Source organism: Anser cygnoides, chromosome 23, assembly GCF_040182565.1.
Source record: "Anser cygnoides isolate HZ-2024a breed goose chromosome 23, Taihu_goose_T2T_genome, whole genome shotgun sequence".
NCBI classification, from domain to species: Eukaryota; Metazoa; Chordata; class Aves; order Anseriformes; family Anatidae; genus Anser; species Anser cygnoides.
The window spans coordinates 8,039,616-8,054,635 of record NC_089895.1 but is presented as its reverse complement, the minus strand read 5'-3'; the positions used below and the strand labels follow the sequence as shown (position 1 = coordinate 8,054,635).

Here is a 15,020-nt window from a genome sequence, read left to right as displayed (position 1 = left end):
CCGCGGAGCCCAGGTTTGCCTCCTGCCGTCGTCTCGCAGGCTGCGATTTCTCCCGAGGAGGGCCGGAGGTGACGGCAGGGCCGGCGCGGGGACACGTCGGTGGCGGCGGGGAGCGGGGCCGGGGTGGCCGCAGGGGGCACGGGGCCGGGGGCGCGCTGGGCCGGGGCTGTGCCCCCCGCGCAGGGGGTGCCGTGGGGGGGGGGGGGCAGTCGCTGTGCCCCTCGGCAGCCTTGGGCGCCGCGTTTCGGCCCCGTTTTCAAGCCCTCAGGACGAGAAATTTACTTTCAGATAAGATCCAAGGCAGTGCCGGGAGCCGCCCGTCCGGGCCCGCTCTGCTGCTGGAGAAAAGAGGCGGCGGGGGGCGCAGGGTGCCGGCAGGGTGCCCCCACCCCTCGGGCGTCCCCGGATCTGCGGCAGCCGCAGGTGAGGGCCCCGCTGTGCCTCCGCTGCCCCCTGCGGGGCTGCCGCTGCGGGCACCGACGGCGGTTACCGGGGGCAGGCTCAGACGCCCCGGTCCCGGCCCCGCTCCTTCAGCACCGCGAACAGCGGCGGGGGCGCCTCCAGCACCACGGACAGCGGCGAGGCCGGGCCTCCCCCTGCCTCCCTGCCGGCCTCTCCCCACCTGCCCTGCCTCCCTCCCGCCCTGCCTCCCCGCCCGGCCCTGCCCTCCCCTCCCGGCCCTCCCTTCCAGCCTCCCTGCCCGCTGTCCCCGCGCTGCCTCCGTGCCCGCCCGCCCTGCCCCGACGGCGCAGTCCCGGGGAGGGAGGCGGGGCGGCCCGGCGGCCCATAAAGGCGGCGGCGGCGGCGGCGGAGCGCCGGAGCACCATGTCCCCGCCGGGCTCCCCGCCGCGGCCCCCGCGCCGCCCCGCCGCCGAGACGCGCAAGGTGAGCGGCGGCCCCCCCGAGGGCCCCGTCGAGGCCGGGCCGCCCTCACCGCCCCTTCTCCCCGCAGACCCTCAAGCCCCTGCTGGAGAAGCGCCGCCGCGCCCGCATCAACGAGAGCCTCAGCCAGCTCAAGGCGCTCATCCTGCCGCTCGTCGGCAAGGACGTGAGTGCCGCGGCCCCGGCCCCCCGCTCCCGGCCCGCCCCCGAGCCGCCCCCGCCGCCCCGTCCCGTCGAGCCCCTTCCCGCACCCCCCTTCCCTGCCCGCCCGCCCCCTCGGCGCCGCCCCGACCCCGGCCCGCAGCCCCCGGCCCTGCCCTCCCTCTCCGCCCCCCCCCGGCCCCGCTCGCCCCGGCGCCGGCCCCAGCCCGGCCCCCCCGCTCCTGTCCCGTGCCCGCCCCCTCCCGCCGGTGCCCGGTGCCGGTGCCCGCCGCTGACCCGCCGGCCCCGCAGAGCTCCCGCTACTCCAAGCTGGAGAAGGCGGACATCCTGGAGATGACCGTGCAGTTCCTCAAGGAGGTGCCGGCCGCGCCCTCGGCCCCAGGTGAGCCCCCGGCCGCCCCCCGCCCGCCCCCCGGCCCCCCCCCCGCCCGGCCCGCCGCTGACGGCCGCCTGTCCGCAGAGCCCTCGGAGAGCTTCCGCGCCGGGTACCGCGCCTGCCTGGCCCGCCTGGGCGCCCTGCTGGCCCCCCCGCCGCCGCCCGCCGCCCGCCGCCGCCGCCCAGAGCTGCCGCCTCCCGCCTGCCCCAAGGCCGCCCCGCCGCCGCCCGCCGCCCCGCTCTGGCGGCCCTGGTAGCCCCCCGTGCATAGCTGTACATAGCCCTATTTATTTGTACAGACCCCAGGGACCCCCTTTGTACAAATAAACCTTTTGCCAAAGCTGCGCTGTGGTGCCCGGGGCACGCCGAGGGGAGCCCGGCTGGCCCCCAGCTGCCGTGGCACCGTGCCCCGGCTCGGGCCGCGTCCCTCCTGCCTGCAGCCCAGCCTGGCACCGCCGCCTGCCCAGGCCTCCCCCGGGAGCGGTGAAACACCAGCGGCCTCCTGGCCGCCTGCGCTGGGCTCGGCCCCGGCAGCCGGCGTGGTCCGGCCGCAGCCGCGGCCCCCCGGTAATTACGCAGGCAAGCTGCGGCACGGGCGCCTTGACGCAACGGCCTGGCAGCGCTCGCACCCCGCTCCTGCGTCAGGCCTGGGCCTGTCCCCGGCCTCGCACGTGGGCACGCGGTGGCCCTGCCAGGTCCCGGCCGCAGACGGTGGGCACCTGGGAAGCTGCGTCCACCCCGGGGCCTCGGGGGAACCCCCAGGGGAGGCGCCGCATCCCCGCCAACCCCGTGTAATGTCCGGCTGCCCTGGCCCATCGCTCCCACCAGTTCCAGCAAGCTGGGTATCCCGCGGGGCTTCCTCGAGCAGTGGGAACCACGAGGGCTGGGGAAGGAGGGGCACGGGGCTGCGGGCGGCCCGACGTGGCGTCCTCCTGCTCGGGCAGGTGCTGGCAGGTGTCTGCACAGGCCTGAAGGCTGCGGCCTCCCCGAGCCTCCTGCTGCCAGCAGCCTCCGTGCAGGCAGAGCAGCGGCGCCTGACGGCACAGCGCGGCGAGGACTTGGTGTCCTGGGGTGGCAGCTGAGCGGGGGGAGGTGGCAGTGGGGCTGCAGCACCTCCGGGCAGAGCCGAGCCCCACGGCAGGGCTGTGCCTGGAGATCCACAGGACCACCATCCCACCTGTGCCTGCAGCCAAGGCCTGTCCCAGTGGCTCCTGGAGCAGGGACAAGCGGCTTGCTTCTGGTGCTGCTGGGAGCCTTTGGCCAGGGCTGGCCCGGCCCCGCGGTGCCGGCACCCGGCAGCTGGAGGGGGCACAGTGGGGTTCCCTCGCTGGGACCCCCCTTCCTCCTGCAGCCACAGCCCCGCTGCCTCCTGGCCCCATGCAGCCCGGTGCCCATGGGCTGCTCGCCACGGAGCCGCAGCAGGGCCAGGAGAGCTGCCCGGGCACGCCGCAGCGGCTCCGCCGCCCACGGGGGCTCCCGGTGACGAAGCAGTTTCGCTCAGCACTTCCAGGGTCCCGGGCGCTGCCTGCGGCCGCCGGGGCTGGCAGCGAAGCTCCACGTGAGCGTGGGAAAGGAGCGGGTGTCGGCAGGGTGTCGTGCCCCAGCCGCACACGTGTCTGCCTGCCCATGGTGCTGGGCGCTGCCGGGAGCGGGCACGGGCACCCCGTGGTTCACTCGTGGGCCCTGGGTGCGCCCAGCGCGGGTGGGGGGTGCGGGAGCCGGGGGCCGTGCGGGTGCAGAGCTCCCGGGCAGCCGGGGTCTCGCTGCCCGACCCGTGGTGGGGCCGCAGCCGGCTCCGGTGGCCCGGCTGTGCCCAGGCCAGCAGCAGGGCGCCTCTGCCCGCTCCCGGCCTCTGAAGCGCGGCGACCGCGTGGCTCCCGTGGGGCAGAGGGGTCCCGGGGCCCGCCTGGGCGCCGGGCACCCGACGCTCGCTGCAGGGCTCCCCCAGCTCCGGGCCGGGCCCCGTCCTGGGGACGGCGCTTTTAGGGAGCGGAGGGCTGGGGGGAAGGAGCTCGGGGCATCCCCGGCACGGCTCGGCACGGGGGATTCGGGGGCTGTCACCCCGGGAGCGGCTCGGGGGTGCCCCGGGGCCTCCCGCCGGGGAAGCACCGGGTGGGGCGGGGACGCCCGGGGCGCCCCGTGCGGGCAGAGGTGTGCGGGGGGGGGCACGCGTGGCACCGGCGGGGGGCTGCTGCCGCGGGGGGCTGCGCTGCGAGGCTCCGGGCCGTGGGCGCCGCCGGGTCCCCGGTCCCGGTCCCGGTCCCGGTCCCCCCGTCCCGCCCCCCCCCCGCGGTGCCGGCGGCTCCGCCCCCTGCGCACGGCCGGGGCGGGGCGGGGCGGGGCGGGGCCGGTTCCGTTCCGCGCCGCCGCCGCCGCCGCAGCGCCGTTGCTGGCGGGCGCCGGGGCCGCCATGTCGGAGCGGGGCGCGGCGGGCCCGGGCCCGGCCACCATCCAGGTCTCCAGGTAACGGCCGCGACCCCCCGGTGCCGCCCGGTGCCGCCGCCCCGCCCGGTGCCGGTGCCCTTGGGCCGCCCTCGGGGGGCTGCGAGAGGCCGGGGGGGGCCGGGCGGGGCCGGGATGCGGCGGGGCGGGGCGGGGGGGCGGGGGGGCGGCGGGGGGCGGGCCCAGCCCAGCCCAGCCCCGCCCCGCCGGAGGCCGCGCCCCGCCGCCGGTACCGGGCGGTTTCCAGGGCGACGGGCAGGAAGCGGCCGCCACGTGCTGACGTCGCGGGCATCCGGCAGCCGCCGGCCATGGCGGGCGGGGGGGACCGGGGCGGCGGGCGGGGGGGGCCGGGGGGGCCGGGGGGCGGCGGGCCGGGCCCCCCCGCGGCTGAGCGGTGCCTCCGCAGGATCATGCGGCCCGACGACGCCAACGTGGCGGGCAACGTGCACGGCGGCACCGTGCTGAAGATGATCGAGGAGGCGGGGGCCATCATCAGCACCCGGCACTGCAACTCCGGCACCGGGGTGAGCGGGGACGGGGGGGGCGGGGGGTGCCCCCGCCCGCCGTAAGCTGCGGCTGGGCACCGGGGCTCCGCGGGTGCCCCCTTCCTGCCGCCCCCGTGGCTGCGCGGCCGGAGCAAGGCTCGCGCTGCTCGCGCCATCGCCGAAGGGGAAGCGGGCGGTGGGGGGGGGCGGTGGGTGCTGAGCCTCCGCCCGTGGGGTCCCCTGGGCTGCGGGGTCCCGCGATGGAGCAGGGCATGCCCCGTCCTCCTCCTCCTCCTCCTCCTCCCTGGAAGCTCTGACCCCGCTGCTCCGCGCCCCCAGGAGCCCTGCGTGGCCGCGCTGGCGCGCGTGGAGCGGACGGACTTCCTCTCCCCCATGTGCATCGGCGAGGTGGCCAACGTCAGCGCCGAGATCACCTACACCTCCAAGCACTCGGTGGAAGTCCAGGTCAACGTGATGTCCGAAAACATTCTGACAGGTAAACGACTCCAGGCGGCACGCTGCTCGGCTCCCTTTGGGGCTCGCAGCCCCCGCGCGTGGGCAGTCAGCCCTACAGGGGCTCGTGCCACGCCGCCCGCCCCGCTCCCGTGGAGACCAGAGCTGTCCCTGTATGGTGTGCGTGGGAGCGGCATCAGGGTCTGCCCCGTGTGCGGCTGTGCCGTGGGCTGGGGCTGCCCCAGCCCAGCCGAGCTCCTTCCCACGCAGGGCTCGGTGAGCAGGGCGGCGCTCCGTGCGATGCTAGCGCCTGGCGCTGAGCTGTCTGCGGGGCTGCTGCTGGCGTGTCTGGGGGCTCGTGGCTGCCGCACCCTCACCAGAGCTGCGAGCCAGCCCTGCGCAGCAGGGACGTGCGGCGATCGGCCCCGGGGCCGTGCCGGCTGGTGCTGCTCGTCCCCAGGGTTATGCTGCAGGGGGATGCGGGCGAGGAGCAGCCCGTGCCCGCCAGGCGGCAGGTTGCTGCTGCAGCGTGCTGGGAGCGGCGGCCGTGACACTAGAGGGCTGCGCTCGCTGCGAGCATCCCTGTGTGCTGCGGCTCTTGCCGGGTGTTTCCGCAGGCCCAGCTGCTGGCAGAAGCCGTGGGACCAAAGCTTGGTCCCGATGCCCCCTGCCGCAGCGCTTGGGGCACCGTGGGGACCCCTCGCCATGCGTGGTGGTAGCTGGAGTGCGTGCCGGATTTTCTGTGCTTCCTCCCGGATAAAGAGGGTCTGCATCGAGACGCCCCATTGTGGCTCGGTGCAGCCTCCGCTTTTTTAGGACTCCAGTTTTTCTTTCGAGGAGATCTCGTGGTGTTGTCTCTGGGCGTGGGGGGAAAGGGCAGTCCCGGTTCAGATCCCCTTCTCCCAGCTGCCCACTGCTGGCCATGGGTCTCCTGCCGGTACGAGCGCAGCCGTGTTGGCAAACCCCAGGCTCCTGCGTTGGCTGTGCAGTGCAATCAGGGCTGGGAACACCTCCTAGCCCTCAAAGCTCTGGAGAAATAACTGCTATGAGCAAAGAGCCTGTGCTGAGCCTCATCCCTTATAGCATCGGGCTGGGGCGGACAGCTCTGCTCTTTTTTCTCCGCCCCAGATGAGAGCACTCTGCTTCAGCACAGGGCTTCAGCCCCGCAGGGGTTGTTGCTGAGGGCTGTGGATGTGCTGACTGGTGCTCCTAGCTTGCTGAAGATGAGCAGCTTTCTGCAGAAGCCTTTCCTCTCGTTTTGTCACCTTGCAACCCCCGGAGTGCCGGGGAGGAGACGAGCTTCCAGCATCGTGCGCAGTCTCTTCAGCCCTGGCTCTCCCTGGAGTTGGCTCAGGCTCCTTCTCTTAAGTCCCGAGAAGGAAATGGAGGAACTGAACCAAAACCAGCAGCCAGAAGTCGTTGAATGGTGTCTGCTTTCTCTTTCGTTTCCCACCTCCCTGTTTTAGATCGCCAGTTCCGAGAAGCAGCGCAGTGTGTGCAGGGCAAAGAGCGCGGCTTCCCGGAACGGCCGGGCGGGGGGCACGGGGGGGCTTCTCCAGCACCCGTGGGTGGGAGCACGCGTCCGAGGGCCGCCGGGACACGGAGCACCCGTGGGCACCGGGCAGCGCGCTGGGAAGGGGCGGCACAGCGCTGCAGGCCTGTTGTGGTGCGGCTGATGAGTTTTGTTCAAAATCGGAATAATTTAGCGCACGCGGCTGGCTGGGAGCTGACAAAAGCCCTTCCCTGCGGTTGCCGTGGTTACTGGCTGGGCTCCTCTGGGTGCCTTTGCCGGGGTGTGCCGTGACAGCCGCTCCGGCAGCGCCGTGTTCCCAGGGCCGCCGCGCTCACGCTGCCCTCCCTCTGCCAGGGGCCAAGAAGGTGACGAACAAGGCGACGCTGTGGTACGTGCCGCTGTCCCTGAAGAACGTGAACAAGGTGGTCGAGGTGCCGCCCATCCAGGTAGGGCTGGGTGCCAGCATTGGGCGGGGGCAGAGCCAGCGCAGCCCTGTCCCCTTTGCTGGTGGGAGCGGGGCCCCCGCTGGCACACGGGGCCTTGTCCTGGGGGAGGGACGTTGGTGGAGGCATCGGAGCCATGTTGGGGCAGAACGGCGTGACACGTGCGCGTCCCCAGCCGGGACAGCGCTGCTCAGCTGCCCTCCATAGCTCCGCAGGGAGGTGCGTGCGGTATGAGCGGTGCCGTGTCCCACACCTGCTCCCAGCTGCAGCATGGGGCTGCCTCCGGCTGCGCGGTGCCGCTGCTGGGAGCCTGCCCGGTGACCCCGGCACGTGTGGGGCTGGGGGGCTCGGGTCTGCTAACGGGCACCCGGCCGCTGCCCGTGGCCAGGGAGCGCAGCGGGTGCAACGAGCGTGCTTTTCCTTCCAGTACGCGCGGAAGGAGCAGGAGGATGAGGGGAGGAAGCGCTATGAAGAGCAAAAGCTGGATCGGCTGGAAACCAAGCAAAGGAACGGCGATGTGATCATGCCAGTGATCAACCCAGGTAACGCAGCCCCTGCTGGCAGCACCTGTCCTAGGGCCGTGTCTCCGTTCCTCCTGCGAGATCTGTCTTGGCTAAAGGAAGGTGGAAAGCATCTTTTAGTTTCCTGAGTTTTCTGCTGCTGATATGCCTGAGGAGGAGGCGTTCTTCGGGCATTTGCAGTCCAGAGCAGGCAGCTCCTCCAGGCCCTGTGGTCGAGCGGGGAGGCAGGGGGACGAGCCTGGGCACAAAACTAGAGCAGCCGGCTGCAGCCGGGCTTCTGGAGCTCGCTTTAACAGAACCAGCTCTGCTCTGCTGCCTGCGTGCGCTCAGAGAGCTGCAGGAGCCACGGCTCAGGCCATCGTCCTGGCTCGGTGGTGCCGCAGCTACCAGGGACCCCAAAAGCGTTTCTCGCAGAACTCGAATACCCGCACCGTTAGTGCCCGTGGGGTCAGGATGTCAGCTTCTTAGAATGCCAAATGTGCCTGGCTGCACATGGATGCGTGGGGACTGAACTGGGTCACCTCCGTGGTAATACACAATGAAAGCTGCTTAAATACCTTTTTTCCTTTGCTCTCCCTGCTCACAGATAGACAGACAAAAGGTAAGGCTGGGGGCACGCTGGGTGGCGGGTGCTGCCGCAGGGAGCATCCCTGCTGCTGTACAGCAGTACGTGCCGCTACCTGGGGGGGTGGGAGCAGAGACGTTGAAGCTGAGCAGAAAGCATGGTCCCCTTGAGACACTGCCAAACGCACACGGGTGAACAGGCCGGGTTTGGGAAACTTAGCTTCAGTTCGCGCAGTCGGTGACCGGAGGAGGAAAACCTTGCAGGCACCCTTGCGTTCAGTTAACTCCGGTTTGCTTTCAGGCTCCTGTTAACTTTGAAACAAAAAAGAAACTGAGCTTGAATAAAATTCGTAGGCAAATAGCAGAGAGGTGGCGGTCCGTCATCTGTTCAGTAGCCTGTGCGTTCAGGGCTTCTCAGGACTGATGTAGGTGTTTTGTCCTGGCTTGGAAGCACTTCAGTTTGCAGAAGCTGGCACAGCATCTTCCCCAGGGCGCGTGGGACGCTGCCATGGGTGGGCTGGCAGGCACCCGCCGCGCTGCGCTAACCCCTCCGCGTCTCTCTGTGAGCAGAGCCGCACACCGTGGGCTACAGCCAGTCCAGCCTGATCCACCTGGTGGGCCCGTCGGACTGCACGCTGCTCGGCTTCGTCCACGGAGGTGAGTGAGCGGCACGGCCGAGCCCTGGCACGGGGAAGGGGAGGCGGCCACATCCCGGGGTGTCCGCTCAGCGCCGCCCCGGCCCCGCAGCTGGCGGGGTTTAGGCACCCGGCCTCCTGCCCACAGCAAACACGCTGCATGGCCGAATTTGAAGACCAGCAGCACGCCAAATCGGGTTATTTGGGGCGTAAGCAAGCGCTGCAGCAGGTGAAGCACCCTTTTGGTGAAGCACCCTGTCTGCCAGGAGTGAAGCGCTGCGCCTCCTGGGCTGCGGCAGCGCTGCCAGGTGCTCCTCTGCACGTCGCTTCAGCACGTGCGTGCTTTGCAGCTGATACCTGGATCCCGTGTTTGGTGACAATTATAATGCACCATTTACTTCATTTTTAGCGTTTTGTGCTTGCAATCCCTAAGCAGTGCCTGATGGCACCGCGCGTGGTAAGCGGCTCAGAGAGCCAGGAACGAGCCCCTGGGAGCATGGAGAATGGTAAATGGAGTAACAGGGTGAGGATAATTGGGGAGTGCAATTTTCTCATTACCTACAAAGGACTGTCTGCGTGTGTCTGAAACAAAATGAGCAGAGCTTTCAGCGCAGCAGTAATGGATTACTGCACCTGAAGCAGCATTTTTTATCTGTGCTGGTTACAGATGCAGTGATCTTCAGTACAGGGTGAGCATGTGAAACTTCTTTTTTTTTTAAATGAAAAAAAAGGCCACATCTTATCAAAAATGGAGCAAGTGCAGACTGCACAGGCTTTTGGCCACGTGAATCTTTTCAGATGGAAAACTTGTGCTGCTCCTTGCCAGCAGCTGGTGTGTCCCCCGGGCCCACCGGCGGCTTTGGGGGCTGGCGGGGAGCAAACCCCAGGGCTGGCCCCCGGGGGATCCCTGCAGCCCGCTGCTGAGCAGAGCGAGCCTGGTGGCTCCAGCATCTGCAGCAGGTAGGTGCAATCGTACCTGGTTCAGCAGCGCCCTGAGAAGGCACAGACTGAGCAGTCAGACCAGCAGTGGGGCAGGGGCCGTGGCCCCGTGCGGCGGCTGCTGCTGCTGGGCACCGCGCGGGGAAGCACCCACGGCACCTGCGGCTCTGGCAGCCCAGGCACGGGGACGTGTTTGTGTCCCCTTCCGAAGAACAGAGCTGAGATGCCACCAAACTTCAAGGTGTAATTAGCAGCTGTGAGGCCTAATTAGCACAAGGCAACAGATGCGGTAAGAATAGCGGCACTGGCACCACGCTCTATTTTGAGCGTGGCGCGAGTCACAGGATCCTGGAAAAATCCCACCAAAGCTGCGGGACGATGTCCGCCGTGAGGACGCAGCGCTAGGCCTGTGCTAGGCTCCCGCACCAGTCACCCGTGCCCAGGCACCTGCTCAAAAATACTTAAATCATCACGAGCGCACAACATTTTTCTGTTTTTGTGCTTGTCAGGCACCCCAAGCAGCCAGGCTGTTCGCAGTGGCAGTGCGGGGGGACGTGGGTTTCCCCCCGCTGCGTGCCCGGGGCAGTGGGGACAGCTCCCGGCCGTCCCTCGCCATCCTCAGCGCTCGTGGCGGGAAACGTGAGGGGTCCATCGCAGAGCGTGCTGCTGCGGCAGGAAAATAAAACGCGCAGCGTGGTGGGCAAACCAGCAGAGGCACGGCCTGGGGGGGTCCGGGAACGAGCAAATGCCGCCTCCTCCCCGGGGCCTGTCACCGGCCTGGTGGCCATAAAAATGGGCGGTTGCCATGGCGACTCCCCGCTCCCCTTGGGGCCGCCGCCATCCAGGTCGGTGGAGGCGCGCGGGGCTCGTGCTGGCTGCCGCGGGGGGCCGGGGCATCGCCCCTCGCCTGCCTTCGGGAGGGGCGGCTCCCATTTATTTATATATATCTGTATTAAGGAAACGCTGTTAAAAATAGAGCCTTCAAAGATAGTCAACGCACTGCCGCTGTTTTCAAGATCCGCAGGCAGTTAAATGTTGCATTCAGAAATATCTCTGCCACCAGATGTTGAGACTCATTTTCAGAGCCAGAGAGGGCTCTGCCTATGTTTAAAATAAGCCCAGGGAACTGACATAGCCAGACCGTTAAATCCTACAATTTTGTTGCCATCTTTCAAATTGCAAATCTCGAATTATAAATACTGAGTGTAAAAATTACTGCAATTTGCAGGAGTAATTTCCTCGGGGCTGGCAGCTCCGATGCGTGCGGTGAGGGGGGGCCTGGCGAGGGGCGAGCTGCCTGGGCAGGACGGGGGTCCTGAGCCGGGCGTGCAGGAGGCACAGGGCTGTGCAGGCCAGGCACGAGATCCCTTTGCTTAGCAGGAACAGACAGGCTTCTCAGAGGAAGCCTTTCAGGCTTTGTAGTCTTTACGCTCCAAAATAAACGCTGTAGCTCTCGAATCCTCAGCCCTGGGCTGGTGCTGGCGGCCGTCGGCACCGGGCCAGGGAGCCACAGCTCTGCCTCCTCCCGCAGGGGTCACCATGAAGCTGATGGACGAAGTTGCCGGGATCGTGGCTGCCCGCCACTGCAAGACCAACATCGTCACCGCCTCCGTGGACGCCATCAACTTCCACGAGAAGATCAAGAAAGGTCAGGGGGGTGCGGGGGGGGTGCGCAGCGGGGTCTCTGCCGGCCGCACGCCGCAGGGGAACGCCGTCCTGGTGAGCCTCGTGTGGCGCTCGGCTGCCCATGGGCCGGGTCCTGGTAAAGCACAAAAGAGCAGAACTCTGCAGCATCCCCTGCGCTGATGCAGAGAGACCTGGGGCAGGTGGCACCCGGTGCCTGGAACACGTTATTGGGCATCGAATTAATCTAGGGTGCCCAAAACTGAGTGGTGCTGGTGCGCGAGGAGCATCGCTGGGGCAGCCCCTGTGGGGAACGCTGGCGGCTGCGGCCTGGGGCCGAGCCCTGCCAGGGGCATCGCGGGTCCCCCGTGGGCACGCTCAGGGTCCCGTGGGCCCTGCCTGCATGTGGCGAGCTTTCCGCTCGCAGTTGCGGCCGCGGTGCCCTCGTGGGTGAACCACCCCTCTCCGCTCCGCAGGTAGCGTTATCACCATCTCGGGGCGCATGACCTTCACAAGCAATAAGTCCATGGAAATTGAAGTCTTTGTGGATGCCGACCCTTTTGTGGATGAGCCGCAGGAGCGATACCGTGCCGTCAGCGCGTTCTTCACCTACGTGTCCCTGAGCAAGGAGGGGAAGACCCTGCCTGTCCCTCAGCTGCTGGTAAGAGCTCGCTTGGTGCGCGCACAGCCCCGGGCTGCTCAGGCTTCTGAGCACAAATGTTCTGCTCTTTGCTGCAAGCAGGGGAGGTTTCAGGCTTCCTGTTTATTAAACACTGAATATTTTACATACTTGGGCTTTTCATGTGATGCCCTCAGGGCTTTGTTGTCCAACAAAACCTCTTCCTCTGAATTGTTCAGCAGAAAAACATGAGCATAAATGAACCTCGCCAAGCCAGGCTTCGGGGTTGTTTTTTGTTTTTTAATTTCTTCTGGCTGAAAACTGCCAGCAAAGAGATTGTTTTTCCTTTCTCACAACTGAGGAAAATCTGTCGCTGGAGCTTCACGGCTTCCTCCCTCCCCGCGGTGACCTGATGGGTGCCCGCAGCCCCCGGCCCCGCCGCCCTCCTCCCGCTCCCGGCTCCCGGATGCCGGCGGCGCTGCGCTGACGCAGCGCTGATGGCAGGGAGTTGTTTCTTGATTAATATTTCATGCCGAGTAGGTCTCCTTCTGTTCCGTGCTCTGTGGCATTTTGGAGTATTTTGTGGGCTAATTATACATTAGCCATCCAAGCTGCGTTCCACGGAGCCGTTTTCCATCCCCGCTTCCTGCGGCAGGCGGCGCGGTGCCTCCTGCGCGCTGTGGGACGCGCGGCACTGCCCGACGGCCGCGGGCTGGGGCTGGCTCCGACCCCACACGGCGCTGGCCAGGCCGGCAGCACCGCGGCTCCACCACCACGGTGCGACTGCTGCCGCGGGGCTGCCAGTGCTCGAGGGCAGGATCTGGCCCGCTGCCCGGCAGGTTTCCCACCAGGTGCTCGTGTCCGAACGCTCGCGTCCAACCCGTGCGCTGCCTCTGGCTCCGGCCCCAGCTGAAGTTGAACTTGGGAGATCTCTTTCTAAATTTCTGAGTAATTTAGGGAATGCGTGTTACTGGATTGAAGTGTGCTGCTAGCTATTAGTCTGTTCCTGTGAATATGTCCTGGTGGGGTTGGGTGGCACCGCAGCAGTGCGGGGCTCCTGGTGTCCTTCCTCGCAGGCAGGAGCTGAGCCGTGGGGAGCCTGGGCGTGAGACGAGGTTGTGCTTGTCCCTAACGGGGGTGCTGCCGGCTCCGTTATGCTCGGGCTGGGTTTCTCTGAGTGATGTCCTGAATTAAAGAGGTCGCTGGACTGAGGCAGCCACGGCACCATGGTCACGGGCAGCCCATGGTGTGGCAGCACGGCCATGCGGGGAGCAGGGGTCGCTTTTCTGTAGGGCTTTGACATCAGGGTGAGCCAAGTTTTCAGCTGTGATTGCGTTGCCTGTCCGAGCAGGCAGTCCAGGCAGAGCAGACAGAGTTGCATCTTCTTGCTGGCAGTAATTTAATTATTAATCTCTATTGTCCCAGTGGAGCTCAGAGTAATGCATCTTTAACGAGCTCTCAGAGGGAGCCGCGCTGTGTGCAGCGATGGCATTTCTTTTTTCTCTCTGCTGCGAGCTAACCTGAAGGGCATCCATGCTGGGGGCTCAGTGGCTGGCGGGGTGGGGGCCGCTTGGGGCCCCCCGCCCGGGGCACGTGGCTGCAGGGCTCGGGGTGAGCGGCAGCACGGGGCCAGCAGCCCGGGGCCGCAGCTTCTGGGAGCGCGACGCGGTGCAGTGCTGGTGGTGAGGGTGCGACCTCGGGGCTGCCTTGCCGCAAGTGCCTTGCGGTAACCCTGCGTCATCTCCGGGTGCGGGAGCGTCCCTTGGCTGTGAAAGGAGCTCCCACACCCGAGTGGCGTCCAGAGGCTACGGATGGCCTGGGGCAGAGGGGATGGAACACGGTGCAAGGCTGATGTGGGACAACGTGGAACTGTCGCAGCGAGGGGCCGTGAGGTGAGGGTGGTGCCCATCGTGGGCAGCGGGAGCAGCCGGCGGCGCCCAGGACGTGGCCAGGCTCCATCCGGCACCTCCCACGGACGGTGCTGTGGGCGCCGCCGACAGCTGGAAGGGAACTGAACTTATTGATCGAACGAAGTCCGTGTAAACTTGCCCACGCATCAGATCTGCCCGTTCAGATCCTAATTAAGCTAATGTTCATGGCTTTGCTTTCTTTCGGTTACTGCCAGACGGAAACCGAGGACGAGAAGAGGCGCTTCGAGGAAGGGAAGGGGAGATACCTCCAAACAAAAGCCAAGAGACAGGCGCAGATGCAGCAGGCTGCCCAGCACTGATCTCCGACCCGGACCAAAGCGCTCGCAGGAGAGCCGCGCGCTGCTCAAGTATTCACTCGGCCAAACCTCCAAGTTCCCATTCGTGTTGTGTTACGTGTGCGGGGCCTCGTGCGCTGCCGCTGCGCCGTGCCGTGCCGCAGGAGCGGGCTCGAGCAGAGCCGGTGTTCTGGGTGCGCCGCAGCCTGGCCCGCGGTGCCGCAGCGATGCCACCAGCGAGCTGCTGCTGGGTTTACCGCCCTCGCCCCGTGTATTAAACGGCTTAAATGCTCCAGAAAGCCTCTGGGATCTGCCTGGCTCTCGGGAGCGTTTGCGTCGGTTTGTCAGTGAGCCCCAGAGCCCTGGTTTGGGGGTTTAATCCCCTCAGTGAAACTCCTGCCCGCACTGCAGTGGCGCGCACGCACGTGGCAGCACAAGGGGCGCACGAGGCCCCGAGTCTTTGTGAAGCTGTGTTAAACTTACAGTATGTCCTAAAAATGTACACCAAAGCTTATTTATGATACTTGCGACTATAAATGCGACCGAGTATTGTATTGAATGTCTCAGCCCCTTCCATTGACAGCCCTAGGTAGTATCTCCGTGCGCATCTAAGTTATTTGAGGAATACTGTGACATAAATAAAGTCTGTCATCTCTGACTGAAATAAAGGGGGTGTCGCTTTTTTCCCGAAGCGGCGGCACGGCTGGCTTAAGAGCTTATTCCAAACCCTCGCTCTGAGCTGCAGCGGCGCCGGCTGCCGAGGGCGTTCAGCTCCGTGCTGACATTTCCCCGCTCCCCGTAATCCCCGGGGGGGCTCGCAGCCCCCTGCCTCTGCCCTGGGGGGGGGGTGGACCCCCGGGCCGGCTCCCCTTTGTCTCCCCAAGGGGGCCGCGGGGCCGGAGCCGCTGCCTGCGCCGGGCGGGGGGTCCGGGGGTGGCCTCGCAGGACGCCGGTGGCAAAACCGGGCAGGGGGCTGCGGCCCCCGGGGAGGGGGAGCCGGGGGGGGTTGGGGGGCGTCCAACGGACAGGGTGCAGGGACGAAGCCGCCGTCGCCGCGCCCGTCCCCGTGGCGGTCCCCGGGGGCGCTGCGGGGGACGCTCGGGGGGGCGGGGGCCGGGGTCCGCTCCCGCTCCCGCTCCCGCTCCGTGCCCGTGCCC

The 15,020-nt window shown here is 67.4% G+C and overlaps 2 protein-coding genes across 3 annotated transcripts; both read left to right on the top strand.

Moving 5' to 3' along the window:
- The first annotated feature begins 444 nt into the window (after window positions 1–444).
- HES2 (hes family bHLH transcription factor 2) lies at window positions 445–2,376 on the top strand. The gene is made up of 4 exons (XM_066982165.1): window positions 445–885; window positions 953–1,048; window positions 1,336–1,426; window positions 1,505–2,376. The coding sequence occupies exons 1-4, from the start codon at window positions 826–828 to the stop codon at window positions 1,675–1,677; spliced, it is 420 nt and encodes a 139-aa protein (XP_066838266.1). The 5' UTR covers window positions 445–825; the 3' UTR covers window positions 1,678–2,376.
- Window positions 2,377–3,728: 1,352 nt separating this feature from the next.
- On the top strand, window positions 3,729–14,531 carry ACOT7 (acyl-CoA thioesterase 7). Of its 2 annotated transcripts, XM_066982163.1 has the most exons (10): window positions 3,729–3,883; window positions 4,269–4,386; window positions 4,687–4,843; window positions 6,668–6,759; window positions 7,184–7,298; window positions 7,864–7,878; window positions 8,412–8,498; window positions 10,947–11,063; window positions 11,515–11,699; window positions 13,783–14,531. In XM_066982163.1, exons 1-10 carry the CDS (start codon window positions 3,831–3,833, stop codon window positions 13,885–13,887), a joined length of 1,044 nt encoding a protein of 347 aa, XP_066838264.1. In that variant the 5' UTR covers window positions 3,729–3,830; the 3' UTR covers window positions 13,888–14,531. The 2 variants fall into 2 exon arrangements, with proteins under 2 accessions (XP_066838264.1, XP_066838265.1); XM_066982164.1 differs by lacking the exon at window positions 7,864–7,878.
- The last annotated feature ends 489 nt before the right edge of the window (window positions 14,532–15,020 follow it).